We start from the raw sequence: 20,185 nt of genomic DNA, 5'->3' as shown, positions 1-20,185 counted from the left end.
TAATCAACATGTTTAGTTCACCGCCTACAAGTGTTGTAACTAACTTTGCATTTTAGTCTTACTTTCGTTTCTCGTCATTAAAACCTTATGCTGGATACTGAATGATAGTAATAAGGTTTAATTGTCTGACAACTTATTCATGTGTCGATATGTAAGATTGCTAAAATGGCAAGAGGATTTATCATCCCTGTCTGGATCAACCTGCTTTACTTACATGAGAGCTAGAGCTGCTGATTATCGTAGCTAAGACGCCATTGATGTAAATAGTCTGAAGAATCCATACGAGTTAACTCCCCTCGTACAAACATTTTTTTTATTTTTATTATTTATTATTATGATCTTTATTTTAAGAATTTAAGAATATTAAAAAAAAAAAGAAGACCACAACGTGAACAGGTAAAGAAATTATCTATTAAAAAGTATACACACGCTCTTCCTTTTCAGAAATCCTAATTATATGTTTATGTATAGATGCACTTACTAGATATATTCAAATATGCTTTTAACATTTTAAAAGGACTCCACGGGAAATAAGTCCATTTAAGGCTTTTATTGATAAACCTTCGTAAATGGCACATACCACTGCGTAAATCAAGGGATTGATATATATATACTGCCTTGTCACCTGTCTAATTTCTTATAGTATTTACGGTTACCTGCTATTTTTACAATGCGCTCTCTCTCTCTCTCTCTCTCTCACCTATAGTTTTATTTAGCCGTTCATCATTTCCCTGACTGATAATGAATATTTTGATTGACTAAAGCATTTTTCGACTTGGTTATTTCTGTGGATACTTTACAGATTTTTTTTAACCTTTCCGTGATTGATATACCCTTCACGTTGATCCAATGTTAGACAATCCTCGATTAAAATCTTATCTTTATGGACAAAACACCTTAGCCCCCGAGGACAATAAAGTATAACTACCAACACTATCATTTCTCCTCAGAAGCCATGGCACTAATTTTTAGCGGAGGTCCATTACCGACCCGGTTGAACCCACATTTTATACACCCTCTAAGCTGAATTGTTGGATTATAATTAACTCATTACTATTACATTGATCAATGGCAACAGCTCATCCTCCATGTAACCTTAGTAAAATACCAGCCGTATTATACCGCTTGGCTAGAGAAAACTTCTCTTTAGTTTCAGTCGGTAACGCGGCGAACTAGTAAGCCAGGGGTTCCATGTTCGAATCCTAGCGGATGCATTGAAATAATGACCTCGGTTACATTGACGCCAAATCGTACTTAATCATACTCAACCATCATCGCTGTAACCCCTGGAAACTCGAGGACGAGTTATTCCCTGGAGGAGAAGTAAAAAGTGAGAAGAGAGAAATTCTCTTTAGCTACATCGGTTTAGCGACAGACCAGTAAGCCAAGGGTCCCGGATTCGAATCCTATGTGATGCATATATGCCTGGGGTCTCGGGTTTGAATCCTAGGTGAGGCCTATATAATTATCTCTGTTACATCCATCTCACTTTGACGGACTTCCAAAATACTATCGGAATTTAATCATGTAGAACCCCCTTCCTTTTCCTCTGTGTCCATAAAGCGATCATCTTACTGCGACGTGCTTAGTGTTAGGTTAGGTCTAAAATTAGGCCAGGGGTTGCCTTCTAAATTATAGTTTTAGAACAGTTCATAGACGGACCATCTCTATCTCCTCTCTGTATCCCACTCTCTACCATCGCTTCCTATTTTACCCTCAATTTCCTATCTTTTCTCGTACGCTGAAAGGCCGAAAGGCCGTAAGAGTGGACGTGAAATAAATAATATCCATCTCACATAACACGACAGTTCTGAACAAGTCAGACTTAGTGATTCCCTAAAGTATTGAGCTTCACAAGATTACTTCGGGTACCATACAAATTTATGTACAAAGTGGAATCTATTGCAAATTTTGATATGACAGATGAATTTGTTCACACATTTTTTTTTTTTTTTTTGGCGGGGGGGGGGGGGGGGGGGGATACATGTCAGCAGCGCGCATATCTATAAATAGATCACTACAAGGCGTGCCAGGTTCAGCAATATTTTTGAAGAGGTACGGGTACCGAAAATGGAACATCTCATATAACTAGCTCATTTATAAAAATGATATTAGGAATATTAGTGTTGTCGCATGGCGTATCCCTCCTCCTCCCCCCAACCCCACATCATCCCTCTTCTTTTTTTACAATTTCATTTTTTTATTATTTTAATTTTTTTCATAAATTCAATTTTTTATTTTAAGTAGAAATGATAATCAACAAAGAAGACATATGCTGCTAAAAATAACCCGAATTATTTATCAATACATCATATTTTTGTTAATTATAGATAATATACATCTGTCTCGCGGAAAAATACATTTCAAAGCGGGTAAGACCAATTTCATTGGGATTTTTTTTTTTCTCGTAGAAGGAAAATAATTAAACTTGAGAAAAACGTACAAATAGTGATAAAGAAATGTTGAACAGTATGCGCTTTCAAAAGTTTGATTTCGGGGGGGACTTCCATCTCGATATGATGGAGGACTTTTCATTGAACTAGAATGAATTCTGTTGCAATTAGGTTAGGTCTCGACTTACTTGTTTTCAGTAAGTATAACTTTTCATTGTTAACAAAGTAATCAATGTACTTTGCTTGGTTGATGTTGATGTATTTGTTGAAATAGACTATACTGAGTAAAACTCCAACCAATGAGAATCATCGAAACACGTGATCGTTTGAAGCTAACCAACCAACGAGAAGCCCGCCAAGCGTCGTCTTTCGCGTCCATTGCAGGAAGAGGATTTCGAATTGTAAGTAAAAATGGGTCATAGTACTCTTATTTTTTCGTACTGTTTACGCATGTATGTAATTTTAACAAATGAAGTTAAAACAAGATGTAAACACCTTTCATTAACAGTTACATCAGATCGCATTGCTCTTAACGGGAATTTTTTGTGATCCGGTTATCGCTCATATCGAAACGAAAACAAAACAGCGATTGTCCTCGTAGTCATTACGCTGTATTAACTTTTACATGGCACGTAGTGATTAAGTCAGATACCATTAATTTGCTTTGTCATGTGTTATACCGAAGATCAAACTCGTCTTCTTGTTATTAGGAATGTGTTATAAATGTGTAGACTGTAATGTTAGTTTTCCCCTTCCACGTGCCATTGTTTACATCAACACGGATGAAAAACTCTTAGGAGTTTCGAGGGCAAGCAAGCTGACTGGTTGTAATTTTACTGCAAATATCTTGGACTAAAACACTACAACATCACTGTTATTGTGTTAGAAAACACAGATTATTTAACTTTTAACCAATTTGTTTTTATCGGTAACAAATATGTTGGAAATTACGGTCGCAGTTCGTGTTGTGTATTGAATGCCAGACGAGACTTTATTCAGCAGGTCTAACTGAAGCTTTAGGCTAGATTTATTTGTTTCATATGGAAAGTTTTAGTGACTTATTTCTTGCTATTGTGACCATTCAATGTTCGAGTGAAATTAATTTTGCACCATTTTAAAGTATAGTTTTATCAATTTAAAAGCAATGTGTAAGATGAAATGTATTTAGTAAAGTTACTATCGAGGACAATTGGCTTTTGGGAAATTAATGTTTTCTATGTAGTTTGAAAATAAAGGAACTTTTAGACAATATGAATTACATTAACCAGGTAGTGAAATATTGATTGAGGATAGAAGATGGAAGCTGTATTTACTACATGTTTTGTAATGATCATGTTTCTACTGCTTCCAGTTTGCAATACTTTATTGAGCATTACAACATATACACTAGTGTAGCAGTATTGACCTCATCAAAGGTTTGTTATTAATATATATATATATATATTGGATAGTATATTTAATGTATACACATCACACAGAATGTAGTTGATACACCTTTGTTATTGTACAGTTAAATACTACAATATTGATAGCCTCTTTTGTATTGGCATTCAGAGAATAAGTTTACAAATGAAACATTCTTTTCCTTTGTTCATAGCAATTCTGCTGTGTCAGTCAAGTTTGAAATTCTTCAAGTCAAGCATTCCTCGTTAATACCCTTAGCAATTGAGAAGTATGTAGTAACAGATACGAGGTATTATAACCATGCAAGCATGGATGATGATACTTCCCACAATTATATCAGGTGTTCATCATCGAGTATTAATAAGTAAAACACACTATCCTTATCACCATTGATCGAGATATGGAGTTACCCATTCAGAATACAGTCTGTGGTTATATACCGGAAAAGGACATAAAATGAAAGACTGACAAGTTATTGAAATTGGCTTTAATACTGTATGTACAAATTTAGTCACAATGGCAGGGTTCAGCGAATTGATATGTGTGTATTTTTCTTGCAATGATATGTGTTCCTATATTGGTTGTGTATATATTTATAAGAACACCTTTACCTGTAGCTTTAGGTTTTATGTCATTGTGATATCCACATGATTTATTTTGTGTCAAAATTCAGCTGCTTTAGAGAAGAGGATGTGTTAGCAATTACCTCTCTCACTGTACATGTTTACAGGGTGTGTATGATTTTGTGTGCTATACAGTAACTTTAATATTGTTTGTAGGTGTGGATACAACAGAATCCTTTACACCTTGGAGAGACATTGTTACTAAATCAATTTAGTACACTTACCAGATGAGAAATAGGTCAAAGCACCCTTCTTTTTTTTTTTTACACCTGATTGTAATTGGAAGAATGACACCCCTTCTTGGTTACTTACTGTTAATCTTGTGTAGAGATCTACTCACTCAGTTTTCAACACATTTCTTTTAAATTTTATTGGCTTAATAACCATGACATAAAGTTGTACTTTTGTAAACAGCAGTTTGACTCAACTGTGTTTTGAAGAGTATCTGAACTTTTTTCAGAATGTTAATCATGTTTTAAGATATTTCTTTTTGACCCATTTCTTTCAAACGTAATAAAATGAATCACCATGACATGGAAATTACAGATTTGATATGAAATGGTGTTTTCCTTTCTGGCATTGTGGCATTTAATATTTATATCTTGTCCAGATATTTCTTATTGCATATTTTAACCAATTTCATTGAAACTTAAGCTTAAGCAACAGGAAATTGTGTTCTTTTGAAAAGTTATTGTCTTTTGTTCTTTGCAGCATTTTCATTTTGTTCAGAGATTTCTTTCAGTTTTCCAACTATCTCTTTAATACTTGGTATGCTTTGATCTGTCATTGAAATATAGAGCACTGCGTTCCCTTATGATATTTTGATTAATTATTACAATGGCCTTATTTGTATTCATTTAGATATAACAAATCCTGAATATTTCTTTTGCACAGGACAAGTGTATTTGTTCTGTCCTGTGGAACTCATGTTACCATTGATTTTCATAGATAAAAGTTTACCAGCTTGCTTTTGCATATCTACCATACCATGTGCCTGATAGTGGCCAGTAGGGATAAGGTGTCAATGGTTTACTTTGTAGTGAGTATGTTATATATAGGTAACAAATCATGATTTGTGTAACAATGCTTGAAATTTAACCAAAAGAGAGATTATTTAATGTTATACCCCTGATAAACTTTCAATTTTTGTAAAGTGTGCTTCTTTGTAACTAAAATATGTTTCTAGCAGGGGTAACTCCACACACAACCTGATCCACACACAGATGTACAACAAATTTGAGGGAAGATTTTTACTGGAATTGATAACACAAAATCAATGACTGAAATCCCCACAGTGTCAAGCTTTTTTTCTCTCTTGAAGACAGTAGCCATAGCATGGGAATTTTTCCAGTATTTGCCTATCAGTGAATCTATTGAGGTTTAATATAACATCTCAAATTTCAACATTTCAGGATATTAAGCGTGAATAGAAAAGACTAAATCATGGCTTCAGTAAAGGTAAGCAAACAGCCACTCATAACTTTATTTGAATTTAGTTCTACTGTAACTGATTATGAGTTGTAAAGCTACATATGTTGATCTATAAATGTAAATATCTGTGATAAAATGAGTCACATGACCCGTAGTATATCAATTACTCAGTAAGGAAAGGTATGGTGAGACCAGGAGAGTATGATGTTTACATAAACCCTAGTTTATGGGTGTACCCTGGTTTGAGCAGTATCAACTTTACCCCTTTTCTCCTGAAAAAGAGCTGGAACAATATAGTGTCAGGTAAAGTTGTTGCTTATACAGAACAATATACAGATGTCATTAGACTGGGTAGGAAAGACCTGTAGGTAATATAGGGTCATTTGTCACGCCTGCATTGACCTTGACTGGCAGGTTAATTTCTACTTCATTAGGAGGGTTGCCTGGAGGTCTTATAGTAAGGAAGTGTGGCTCTGGCTGACCCTATTCTTTACTGGCCGTGGTCAGGTTGATTGATGGCTACATTTGTATGTAGTAATGTTGACTGATTTGTGTCATATAAACAATTATAAGTATCATATTTACATTTATGTTTGCTATTTATGCTAAACATCTCCTAGTCTCGCCTTGAATTTATTATCAATGTATGAATAAAGCTTAACTCTTCTCATATGCTGCTTAAGTACAACCCCTAACCCCTCCTCATTTTTTTTAATTTGTAACTTCATTGTATTTTTCAATAAATCATGAAGAAATTTAACTATTGGTATTGGACATGACAATAGCATGCTTTGTTTTATGTAGGTAGATATTACTTGCTTATTTGAATTATTCCCATGTTATTTGGTTATCACAAGTTGCACCAGTAGAATCTGTTTACAAGCTTCAATTAAGCAAGGACTTCTCAGATTACTGATGTTAAGTGTTCATGTGTGATTATACATTCCACCACTTTCTGATCTGGTTTTCCTTCCTTAAGAGTTAGGCAGTCCAATATGGTTGATAGCATTACATCAGCTGGAAAAGAATGGAATGGTGGTTTGATTCAATATCATCATGGTTCAATAAAAATGTATGCATGAATTTGTTATTTCTATGTTGTTCATGTTCAGATAAAATTGTATATCTACTGATAAAATTGAATTGGTAACCAAGGTACATTTCTCCAAATTTTCTTTAAATATTTTCATCTTTTCACAAGTTGCAAGTAAGCTTTGATCAGCTCACATGTGCATACTTTATAGGTCATGTACATGTGAGATCTACCTAACCTGTAAGTAATCTTGTTGTCAACCACCCCATTTTGGGGGGGGGGGGGGGATAAAAAAAATGTATGCTTCCATGGTATGAACCTATTTTAACCACACTAACAATTTCATTCAGTTCTGATGCATATTGTTCTTGGTTAAAGGTCAGTGACTGCAGGGCTAGGTAAACTGAATCATTGGAGAAAAGAGATTGATCTGAGATTACAGGTGTCAAGTGTCATTTACTTGTGATCTTATTGTGACCTTAAGCATTCTGTGTGGCTAGCGTCATTGCTAGTATCAATACAGAACTCTTTAAGGCTAACAATTATATTTGTCTGTGGCAGTCCACTGCTTAGTAACTTCAGTTCAGGCACATGGATATTACAGACCATTCAATTATAGAGCTTTGTATAAGCTACCATTCCATCAGCTGGACTACATTGGAAGTGATAAAAGCTAGTGAAGCTGGGCTGGTCATGTATACCTGTGAGCTTGAAGCTTGTCAGAAAGCGAATAGACTGACAGTATAGCAGTGTATTTGTTTAAATAAAGTTGACAGGAAATGGCACTCAAACCACTTATAAAAATATCCAGTTTTGAAATTGTATCCTGTGTTGCATACGTTAATGTATTTTTTCCTTGTATATATCTCTATCTGTTTATGTAGCATAGATGCATGTTTGAAAATATAACAGAATAAAACAAAATAATATCTAGATTATTTGCTTAACTGGTGTTAGTTATTGGTAATATAGCAGCTAATGACTTGAATTAAAGTCTAAAGATTTAAGATGTTTTTGGAATTTAACAAAATGAAGCAGTTTGTAAGTTATGAGGACATTCTCCTAAATTTCATTCTTATTGGACACGTACACTCAGTAGTTCTAAAAATTGAGGTCGAAGGTAAAGGTCACCATTACTATAAATAGAAATTGGAATATAAAGCGCAAAAATATATATCTAAATATTACTGGTAAAAGTTTACTTATTCTGTAATGAAGCATAATTGATTACAAACAATTAAAAGCTTAGGTCAATAGTCAAGGCCAAATTTGACACATCTTACTGGCTAATGTCTTCTACAGAGCTTTAGGTAGCAAAGTTCACCAAAGTTAAATGAGAAGTTGCCAGACTGCAGGTCAAGGTCACTAAGTCAAAATTTGCAAATAGCACAGGAAAATATTTTGTTACAAAGTTGAGAGGAAAATTTACTTGAATTAAATGAGAAGTCATGCAACTACATGTCAAGCTCACAGGGTCATTTTTTTGTGGTAAATGTTTTGTTATAACATCATGAAATAAAGTTGATAACCAGTACAAAATAAATGCTTTGTCAAAGTTCAAGACCAGTGGTTCAAAGTAAAGGTTAGATTTAAATACTTTTACTGTTTTATTTTTTTTTTAACTTTATCAATCTCATAACAATTTCTTTCGAATAACTTGCTTTATTTCTATAACTTCTGCAATTAGTTTGCTTTTGATCAAAATGTGTCATTATTTGCCAACGTTACCAGACTTTAGACAGTATAAACTTACAGTTACATTACAGCAACGATCACACCATCTTTAGATATTCTTGTGCCAAAAATTTTGCCAAATACTTTTCGATAAATCATAAATTTAGGAGCCAAAGATATGTAATTGGGTAAAAAGCCCATGCTTAAATAATAGAGCTAATTGTTTTAATGTGGTAAGATATTTATATGATCTGTTATAAGGAAATCACCCTCAGTTGCAGTACTTTTGTTGTAATAACTTATTAAATAATGTCATAGAAATGTATGTAGCTTAAGGAAAAACATACCTGGTAGAATCGTCATGTACACATACTTCATATTTTGTGAAATAATTCTGAATTGAAAATTTTGTAACCAAACTAATTGAAACCTGATCATGACCCTAGAATATGTTTTGATGGAAATAAGAACAGTAGTATGGTGATTACACTATGATTAGGGAGTTAATCACAAAAATTTACCTGTATCTTTTTGTAATATATATCTTAAAACTAAGATACAAATTGCTCAATTAATTTCATTACCTTTCAAAAAATGTATTTATTACTTGACTATTGCACAAACTTAGATAAATGTAGCATTCATGGTATTGTATGTTTTGTATTGATGTATGGGAAAATACAATAAAGTTCGATACTTTCTGCATGAAATGTTGAAGAGGAGTTATTAATTTTCCTTGTCATAATTTTATCTAAATTGTGCAGAATTAATTTGTTTTATTTCAACTAAAATGAAGGCCAAAATGTTACCTGAATTTTGGTACGTATCCATTTTGGTATCACATTACTAGTCCCATTTACTAACTCCATGGGAGTCAATCTTTATGAATTTGGTGGAGATAGAGGGAAAATATCTATTAAATGACTGTATAAGAACTTTTAATCAAATTCTCAAGTAAGTGTTACTTCTTACTTCAATTGCAGTGGTGCTGTATTTGACCCTGTTTCCATTTCTGCTCTATAGTTGTAAAGCAACTCTTGACTCTTTAATATCTTGTCAACTGTGTTCTTACAGTTTGGTGCCTTGACTAGACTATCTTTTCTGGAAGACTACATATTCTCCACACTCTCAAAGAGAAAAAAAAGTTGTCTTATTTTTGTTTTTGTCCTCTGTGGAAACATTTTCTTGATGTTTCCTCTAGAATTTTTCTTTGAGTTTGCTATGGAGCTGTACTTGGCTGTGACACTGTTCCAATGTTTGAGGATATTATTAATGTCTGTCATATACACCATTTACAATCTTATAGATTTCAATCATATCCTGTCTGAAGTGAAGGTAAACTAGTGTGAGTGACCCTTAACATCCTCAGTCTTTCATCATATATGAGATCCTTCATCCATGAGATTTGCTAAGTAGCCCTTCTCTGCACTCCCTCCAGCTTTTCAATGACCAAACACAGCTAGTCAAATCTAGATGAGTGCAAACTAAGGTTATGTGTTATGGCAGTAGTGACTTTTCATCCATGTAGTTGAAGGTCCTCTGAAGGATTGCAAATATGGAGTTTGCTTTCTTGTCTTTCTCACTTATGGTCTTGAAAGGTGAGGTTAGAATCCATCAGTACGAAATTATCCTTTTCACTTTCTGTATGGGTGAGCACTTGGTTATTGATAGAGTATGTTGCTGTTCCTTCTGTTCATTTGTCAATGTGCATATATTTACATTTTTAAGGATGTTCTTCTAGGGGCCAGATAGATAATTTTGTTTTTGTAAGTAACTTCAAATAAGAAAAAATAAAAATTTCAAATCCATTCAATTTCATAAAATTTGGTATAATGTATATAATATAGATTTCAGATCAGTTCAATATTGTTCAAAATTTGTGGAGATTTTCCAGAGTTTACGCATTTAGAGACTGTAATATTCATAATATAGATACTTGTTTCCATCAAATAACTTTCTTTTTTTATGTCTGATTTGAACTAAACTTGAAAGAGTTCAATAATGGTCAAAATCCATGAATGTTTGCCAGAGTTACTAGACATAAAATTCCTGATTTAGACATTTTTTTTTGTTGCATTCAGTATTGGTCAAAATCTGTCATCATTAGCCAGAGTTACAGGACTTCAAAATAGGCCAAATAGAATATTTCTGTGTTACTATCCGACATCTTTATTTTTTCAAACTGAACCTTTGTGAAGATTTGCTAGAGTTAACAGGGTTTTGAAAATAGATGATTTGTTTGTTTCAGTCAAATAGCTTTAATTTTGACTTCTAGACTCGAAGCAAATTTTGTGTTGCTTTATGTTTGAGATCTCAAATGAGTATGCCCCCATAGCCTTTAAGAAAGGCTTTCCCTGGTTGATATATTGTCATTCAAACACATCTTAATATTTTGCAAATTGATTCATATTTTGGAAATAAAGAAATGCACCCGATTTATCTTTTTCTGATGAAGGATAACTTATTATTTACAGAGGTTTGGTTTCCTGAGGTTTGTTCAGATCCTTTTAGAATAGATTCCACAATGATGTTTAAAAATGTTATGCTCATTTATTTATTTTTTTAGAATGGATAAAAATATAAGACATTATTAACATAAATGGCAAATTATGAGTTTTTGGTTGTAGTTCAGTATTTGTATTTGTTTATAAGTTAATAGGAACCTCACTTGATACTAAAGACTGTTATTTTTCCATGTTTGTAAATATAACTTTTTAGAGGGGTTAAACGTATGTGATTCCAAGTAATAATAATTGGATGATATATTTATAGTTGTAAATCTAGGTCCTACATATTATCAGTTTGGTTTGACCATTCAAACAGACCAACATTGTAAGGAGTTTGTTTCATGCACATGTTCACTAATCAGGCCCAGCTGTAAACTTGAGAAGACTAGAGGGCACATGTTTCTCTATATTTGTGTTAGTGTAATTGATATCTTGTAGACATTTGATACCAGTAATTGTAGAAAAAGTGATATACATGCACACAGTTTAATTTCTCAACAGTGTTTTGAATTCTGATATACATGATATTCATATACATATATAGTATTGTACCTGTAAATCTAATTGTGTCATTGGCTACTAGAAGGGTTTTTATGAAACAGACTATAGCTCAGTGCAATTATAAGCATATACACCGACCGATATGATAAGGTATGGAACCTAAAACAGTTTGTAGAGAAAATTTTTGAATCTAAATTTGATGATTAACCTGTTTTGCAAGAATTCTAATGAACAACAGCTATGTATCTAAAAAATCTGGTTAAAAAAAAAGAAGAAAAATAATTTCAAAGATATACTAATAACCCATAAATGTAGGTTATATGGTTTTCATTACATAATGGTATAGTATAAATGCTATTTTGTGTACATTTTGATTGTGTTACTTAAGTCTAATAAAAGTATTTTGCATTATGATCTCCCACTCTTATTGTATAAGATTTAAGTGTAGTGCATTCTATTTTACATCTTTACTTCCTCTATAAGAGTATCATCATCATGTTTATTCCATCATTAGGAGGCAAAGTCGCCAGGTAGGACTTCGACGAGACAATCCAAATCCAAATCCAGGAGTCGCAGTCGTAGTAGAAGTAGAAGCAGATCTAGAGGACGAACATCATCAGCAACTCGCAAACGCAAACCTACAACCTCTAAACCAAAGCAGGAAAAGATGGAGCCAAACTCGCCTGCTAGAGCAAAAGCCAGAACCCCTGAAAGGGCTGCAACTCCCACCAGAAAGTCTGCACGTCTTCAGAATCAGGTGAAAGATTTAACCTCACATCTAAATATAGGAAAAATGTACATGTTTTTATACAGTAGAGCTTCTTATAACAGGAGTCGTTATTTCCTTGTAAAGCATTACAAATTTTCAAGCAACAGGAAATGCATGATACGGCCTATAAATTATGTTTTTTGTTTGGCAGAGTCTTGCCCCTGAAGAAAGGAAGCCAGTGGAGTTTGAAGCATCTTTAGAGGAGGAGAAGCGTGTTTCTCGTACAAAGAAAACAGAGTTTGGGGGTGCCGTTGGTGCTTTTTTCATGATCCTTGGCCTTCCATTGTTAGTCTACTTCCTCAACTTTGTATGCGCCAAGGTATGAAAAAGTAGTTTTCTCAGGATTAATACATATAAACAATAAATTGTATGGGTTATGGTGAAAATGTAACTTGTTCAATATCCTGGAAAATGTTCACAGTGAAATAAAGAAACTGTTGTTATAGTTGGATATAGAAAGTGATCATCACATGGTCATAGTTGATGCCTATCATGGCTTGTTATAGTCTTTTGTTTGTTGATTATACTAGGAAGTACAGAGTAATATAAAGTTGAATACATACTTGTTACAACATTTTTTGCTGGCTATACTTGGAAGTTTTTATCAATATTTATCATGGTATGTTTATGTTTATGTTGGTCGCTAAGATATAACATAGCAACATAAGAAAACATCCTGTGTTATAGACAGGATTTATACATAATACTAATATGTGTTTCATGTATGTTTATGATTTGGATAAATTTAATTGCTTTATACTATATTTCTTTAGAACAAGTGCAAGCCAGTCCTGCCTGTTGTGCCATTGGACTGGCGGAGTTATTTTGACATCCAGGCTGCTGCAATTTACCTTGGCTGGATGGCTTTCCAGGCAGTTCTTTACATGTTACCTATTGGTCCAGTGGTGTTGGGGCAGCCCTTGCGCTCTGGTCAACGACTCCAGTATAGGTGTAATGGTAAGATATAGATAATGTTACAGTAAGCTTTTGATTATTTCACAAATAGGAGTTAGGTAATTGATTGGAATGAAAAAAACATTGTCATTATTATTGATCAGTTGTCTGAACCTTCATTCTGTTTCATTTATCATAATCTGCCTTCATCATTGGTAAATAGATTATCAATTTAACATATCCCGCCACTTGGGGGGAGGGGAGGGGGAGTTGTAGTTAAAAATCTCTTTGTGCTTCCATCTGTGATGAACTTATATGCACAATATCCCACAAGACCATGAACAGATTTATAGTTCTTATTGACATCATAGGTTCACCCCAGCAAGGTATATACCTGATTTGATTTGGGTGTGCATTGCTTAAATGGAAAGATCCAAGGACATCCTTGACCACTTTTAAAGATAAAAAGCTTGTGTGCAATATATTTTGTGAACCTCTTAATACATTCAAGATTTAAATCAGAAGAAAAAGACAAGGGGATATATCTACATGAGTCATATTGTTTCTATTAACTATAGCTGTTAGCGAAAATATAGAACATCGTTTATGAACTTATAATAACAGGAAGAAATGCCATAACGAGATAGAAAAACTATACTTGACCAAGTACATAGTGGTAATCCTTTCTGTTATCCTTCTGTCAGAACTGATGTTCCTAACACCATATACACACAATTCTACTTTCACATTAAAAAGTCCACCAAACTTTTTGAGAGTTAAACATGTGTGAGAATTATATTCATGTTTCAGGTTTTATCTCGCTTTGTATCAGCCTTGTTGCCTTCGGAGCTGCTGTCTACTTAAAACTTCCTGTTGGTATTGTTTTGCAAAAGTTCACCCAGCTCATCACCACAGGAATCCTCTTCTCATTTGTTGTTAGCGTCATTCTTTATGTCCAGGCAAGGAGAGGACCTAACAATAAGTTAGCACCTGGAGGAAATACAGGTATTTATACAAATATGATATTTCCTTCATGGTCAAAGAAACATGATAAATTTATTTGTATAGATGAGTTGTTCAGTATTTTAAAATAAACATGTACTTTAACAAACACCTGAATGAAAAGTATGAATGTCATAATTTTGAATTAATTTTGCAAGACAAAATTTATGGAAGTTAACAGTGCTGAAACTTTTTCTTAGAAATGTGCACATTTTTTTCAGGCAACGTTCTGTATGATTTCTTCATTGGTCATGAGTTGAACCCTCGAGTGGGCAGTTTTGACTTGAAGTTTTTCTGTGAGCTGCGTCCTGGTCTAATTGGCTGGCTGATGCTAAACCTGGTGATGCTTACAGAGAAATACAACAAAGAAGGGGCTTTTCCTCCAGCTCTCACCATGGTTGTGGTGTTCCAGGCACTTTATGTAGCTGATGCTCTTTGGTTTGAGGTACAGTGAAAGTCACTTATTATATTTTCTGATATTATGATATCCTGCTGAGCTGTACCTTGTGAAACACAAATCTGCTAATTGTCGCTGGAGTATTACAGAAATTGGTCCAAACCTCAGAGGTGCTTCCAGATTTATACAAAGGAATTACCTTTGCAGTTTTCCATTTTATAGGAAAACAACCATTTTGAATACTAAGATTCATTATATATGATAATTAGCAAACAATAGAGATCAAATCATCACCTACCTGTGCCAGTTGCAGTCTGCCAAAACATACACACTCAGACAGAGAAGATAGTTCTGCTTTGAATGATGGAGAAAATACAGCTGTTTATGCAGAGTTTCTGTATGTAACAGGACACCAAATGCTGTCCATTTGGGAATATATTTCCTTCTAAATTAGATTTTATTGTCAAATTCATAAAAAAGATTATGTTCTATTTAAATAATGTATTGCCATGATTATGTTACTTCAGTTTTAGGCCATCAAATAAGTTTTATTCACAAAAATGATAAGTGGATGTAATAGGATACCAATTTTGCAATCAACAAGTTTTTCAGGGTATAAAGATTATCAGTATTATGTTTAAAGAATTTCATCACTCGATGATGATTTTATTCACCAGTTGCAATTATGGTGTCCTGCATTACATCCAATTAAGAATCCATGAGTTCATGTTACATCCCAGACATATTTCTATGAAAAATAGATACTCCTGTGATACACCAGAAAATTTCAATGTTAAAAGTAATGTGATGCAAAGTAGTTTTACATAGAATATTGTCTCTACACATTTCATCATCAAAGTAATACATCTATTGCAGAATGGAAAGACGTAACAAAGACACTAGATTGCGTTGGTGTCAAAGGAACCACTAATGACATAATATGCCACATACTTCTTATCCACCATTTGTTACATGTAAAAAGGTCTTTCTTGTATATTTTGGGTTTTCTTGTGTTATATGAGGCTGAGAATCAAACATGTCGGTCACATTGAGAGTAATTCATCATGACATAACAGTGGACATTAAACCACATCAAACAATATAAGCAAACCTCGGCTAAAATTGGTCATGTTACAGCACAACATTTGATTGGTTGTTGATCTTCAACTGTCATTTTGCGGTAAAATATATTAAATATTCATCGACTTGTTATACTGGACAAATTCTGACATTTCAAACAACGTTTTCAACGGTTGGCTGACATATTCATCTAATGTCATGGATGTAACATTCGACTTTCATTACCGCCACTCCAGTATATAGGTCATCTTTTGCATCGTGGTAGTGCAGAGATATGTTAAACAGCCGGAAACCAATCTGTGATATGTGCCTCTAACAGGATGTTGTAAAACATGTATACCAACGAACTCTTAATGAGAGATAAATCACTGTAGTTTCATTGTCCAGGACATAACATTATGCCACAATTTACAAAAGCGCTTAATGATTTAATTTCTTTAAAACATGTTCAGAGGTTTTTCACTACATTCTGGTGTTGATACCATTGTAGAATGCCATTTTGACTACTATGGACATCATTCATGATGGTTTTGGATTCATGCTTGTGTTTGGAGACCTTGTTTGGGTGCCCTTCCTCTACTGTCTACAGACACGCTTCCTGTCACTCTATAGTGTCAAGATGGAATGGTACTGTCTGGTCTTTATTGGCATCCTCAATTGTAAGTACTGTTACAACAGAGAAACCTGTTATGTTATCCATTGTTCAATATTAACCAGAACCCATTCATGATATAAAAGCTACAAGGTCACAATCTTAGTTCAGTTTTCAAATTGTTCTGCATATAGATTTAATATAGTTATCAATAGATTATTGCTATTTACAGAAAATCCATCGTAGAAAAGAAATATATTTAAAATGAGAAACTAGAGGCTTTTCCTCATGTTACGTTCAAATATACACAGGTTATGAATTCAATTTCTTCAGTTGTGTTTTTAATCATTAATTATTTACATATTTTGAAATTAATGTTGCCACATTCTTTTCAGTGATTGGCTACTACATATTCAGAGGAAGTAATTCTCAGAAGAATGAATTCAGGAAGAATCCCTACAACCCAGCTCTAGCGCGTGAGTTTTTCCCTATGAATTCCTGAAATACTCTGTCCGCAGTAGCTCAGAAGCCAAGAGTCTCGATATGTTTCTCCTGAATCTTCAACACACCTTTATTGAGAATGTTAAATGCAGTTTTTTTTAGAAATAAGTGGAAATCGAAAACATTTCTGCTTCAGATCGAAAAACCATTAGTTCTACGCTATAATGGATATCACAATGTAATTGGATGGTCAACATAGATAACTACATGTATTTATATTCAGTCTGAGACTATGTTGGTGTTTTTTCAGATCTTGAGACTATCCCAACTTCGTCTGGCAAATGCTTGCTGGTTTCTGGATGGTGGGGACTCTGTCGCAAGCCTAATTACCTAGGAGACATCCTAATGGCCACTGCCTGGTCCCTCTCATGTGGTAAGTCATTTAGTTCCTTGTAATGGTTGTAGATATCACAACTTGTCTATTTCTTTAGATAAATTAGTTACTGTAAAATGCAATATTTGAATTTCATGTTAAAAATGGCAAACCAACAGTATGGATATTGTTTGTCATTATCTGAATGGGCTGTTTAAGGAATGGTGAATCAAGCAAAGAAATGAATAAGTAAATGAATAAATTCTAATTTACTATCATTTGCTGAACTGTTTTAAAGCTATTACCTGATGATCTAGAACCATCCTGTTTCCTCTGTTTTGGATCCTCAACAATCTGAACTACCTTGCAATTTTCTCTGTCTGATCATTTTTCTCCCTATTGAAGATTTAGAACAGCTTGTCAACTTTAGGAAAAGAAAAATAGTTGAATATTTTTTACTTGTACTAGTATTTTTAAGCTATAGCCAAATAAATAACTGGTTAGAAATTTGTATAACAAATTGTTTTTGCTGTCAACTAGCTGTAACTGGAAACATTACTTCATTCAAAACATGTCTGGATGGAAAAAACTTGATGGTGAAAACATTGTTAATGAAAAATCAAACAGTAAACTGGGCATCTTAGTGTCGCAACATGTAATAGCTGTTAGTACATTTGAAAGTGTTAGACTGTAAGCCATATTCTCTTACAAACTTTCCTTTTTTGGGGAAAAAGCACACATTTGTTAAAACATTTGGTTTTGTTTTAGGGTTTTCTACACCAGTGGTTTACTTCTATCCTGTGTACTTTACCATCCTGCTGATCCACCGGGAATACAGAGACTCAGAACAGTGCCAAAAGAAATACAAGGCCAGCTGGGACCGTTACTGTGAACGAGTGAAATACAGAATATTCCCATACATTTATTAGTCTTACCAGTAGTTTTATTACCTACCTGTAGGCAGTACTAAAATACTCCACAGTATTTAGTTATTGTTTGTATTCATGTGTAGTACAAATTTTTCTGTTATCATTTCCCATTGATTTATTTTGTTTTGTTTATTGCATTGTTCAAGACTAGGATATTCTTTTCATTTTCTTTTTTTCTGAAATATTTTAAAATTTTTAATATTTTATGATTTTTTAAAGTGTTTTTATAGTGTAATTCATCAGATGAGATTTCCATTGACATAAAAAATGCAATAACCTTGTGTGTAGAAATATTATTAGAGTAAAGTTACATTTACTTTGTGTTTTAATACTAGCGTCTGGAAATCATTTTCCATTTTCCTTTTAGTAGAAAATGGTCATTGACCTGAATATTAAAATATTATTGATTTTTACCTTTATTATTTTTATCAAAAATAGTGCCTTTGAGAAGAAAAAAAAAGCTTCTAACTGCCATTCCCAGATTACTAGAACACACTTTTTTCATAAGATGCATATTTCTTGAATTTTTTCTTTTCATACATGAAATTTCTGTCTACCAATATCGAGAGAGCATCTTTCAGTAGCTATCAAAAACTTTGAAATAAATTATGCAATGAAATAAAATGATGTACAGAATGGGTTTTGTCATTGAATAGTTTGCAAATCAACCATACATGATAAAAGAAATCAATTTTTGTCATCCTTTACATCAATATCAGAGATTTCTGAAAAACTTTATAATTTGGAGGATGAGAAGGTATGTGAATATGTGTGTATGTTTTGTATAAAAATGTGAATTTAACACCAAAATAATGCTCCAAACATTTTCTTCAAAAAAAATGTGAAATCTAATCAAGGCTCTTATAAATATGGGGATAGGAGAAAAAATTGTTTATATTGTGAGTCTCTGGGAAAACTTCCCCTTTCTATTGTTGATGATTTATCTGAAATATTCAGTTTTAATTTGAGTGATTGTAAATGTCATGATTAAGGAGCTCAAACTGCAATACAACATTCTCAGGAAAATCACAATCCATTTCTGCAGTACTGTGAAAGATCTCAACATTGAATATAGTCTAGTGAAAGGGAACATAGTGTCCAGGGTAATTTATTTGCTGGACATGATGAAATCATGTGTATTAGGATTTGCTGGATGTAAATGTGTAGTATGTACATAGTCTCAGCATTTTAATATAAAGTGTACTGTATATAGAATGGTGTTTGTACATATTATTGTATTCCAATGTTGTAATAAAACTTTTAGCCTGTATATAATTAGTCACTTTTATGGATGTTTAAAATAAAGCAGCTTATCAAGCATCGACAGTGGTCCAATGTTTGGAGTAATAACATTAAATAACAGCACTGTAAATTGGGATATTTTGGTAGGGTTATATTGTGGAGGTTACTCTTTATTCTATTTAAATGTCATACATGGAAAATGTAGATTGATTGATCTGGAATGAAAATGTCGGATATGTGTTGAAGAGAAGAAAAGTTTGGCACAACATAAAAATTGGACACCAGTAATATAACCTTGTCCATATTGAAAATATCCCAGTTAAACAGTAATCTTGTTTGTTACATAATGAAACATTTGAAAATGTTACTTCACGTTATGAAAAATTAACACAAAATGTTCCAGATAAAGATTGTATGTATATTTGCCATGTCTGTGTAAACACAGTCCCAGTATAATTATATTCACTGCAGAAATACAGCTTGATTTTAATTACAATACTTTTGTTGTGTTTTTTTTTACTACACCAATGAAGAGTTGGCCCCAGTGACAAAAGTAATAACATACCATACATTGCCATTAAAAGGTAGTTTATACATGTAGTACAAGTTCTTGGTTTTGTACCAAGTACTAGAAAGAGAAGTGAAAATTAGGTTACAGCAGAGGTAAATGTATACTTGAAAATAAGTTGGGATGGTCAGATGGCACAGTGGTAATGCATTCCCCTTTTACCCATGAACCTGTGATCCGATTTCCAGATCAGATGTGAATATGTGTGGGATCACCTGGCTGACCCCTTTTTTATCATACACAGCCTATTTTGAGCAAGAAATTTTGTAAAGTGTTGACAAATGTCAGCTGTAAATAACTGATGATGGGTATCATCCACATTTATGATACGG

General features: G+C 33.4%; 1 protein-coding gene across 1 annotated transcript; it reads left to right on the top strand.

The window, feature by feature from the left end:
* The first annotated feature begins 2,760 nt into the window (after window positions 1–2,760).
* On the top strand, window positions 2,761–19,759 carry LOC132543405 (delta(14)-sterol reductase TM7SF2-like). Its single transcript, XM_060206906.1, has 11 exons — window positions 2,761–2,794; window positions 5,833–5,878; window positions 12,081–12,323; window positions 12,487–12,654; window positions 13,109–13,292; window positions 14,040–14,234; window positions 14,453–14,676; window positions 16,199–16,367; window positions 16,696–16,776; window positions 17,052–17,174; window positions 17,883–19,759. Exons 2-11 carry the CDS (start codon window positions 5,864–5,866, stop codon window positions 18,041–18,043), a joined length of 1,563 nt encoding a protein of 520 aa, XP_060062889.1. The 5' UTR covers window positions 2,761–2,794; window positions 5,833–5,863; the 3' UTR covers window positions 18,044–19,759.
* The last annotated feature ends 426 nt before the right edge of the window (window positions 19,760–20,185 follow it).

This window comes from Ylistrum balloti, unplaced genomic scaffold (assembly GCF_031769215.1).
Source record: "Ylistrum balloti isolate Yb309-2 unplaced genomic scaffold, AGI_CSIRO_Ybal_v1 Utg369754, whole genome shotgun sequence".
Lineage (NCBI taxonomy): Eukaryota > Metazoa > Mollusca > Bivalvia > Pectinida > Pectinidae > Ylistrum > Ylistrum balloti.
Note: the sequence above shows the minus strand (reverse complement) of the source record. Positions and strands in the feature narration are given on the sequence as shown.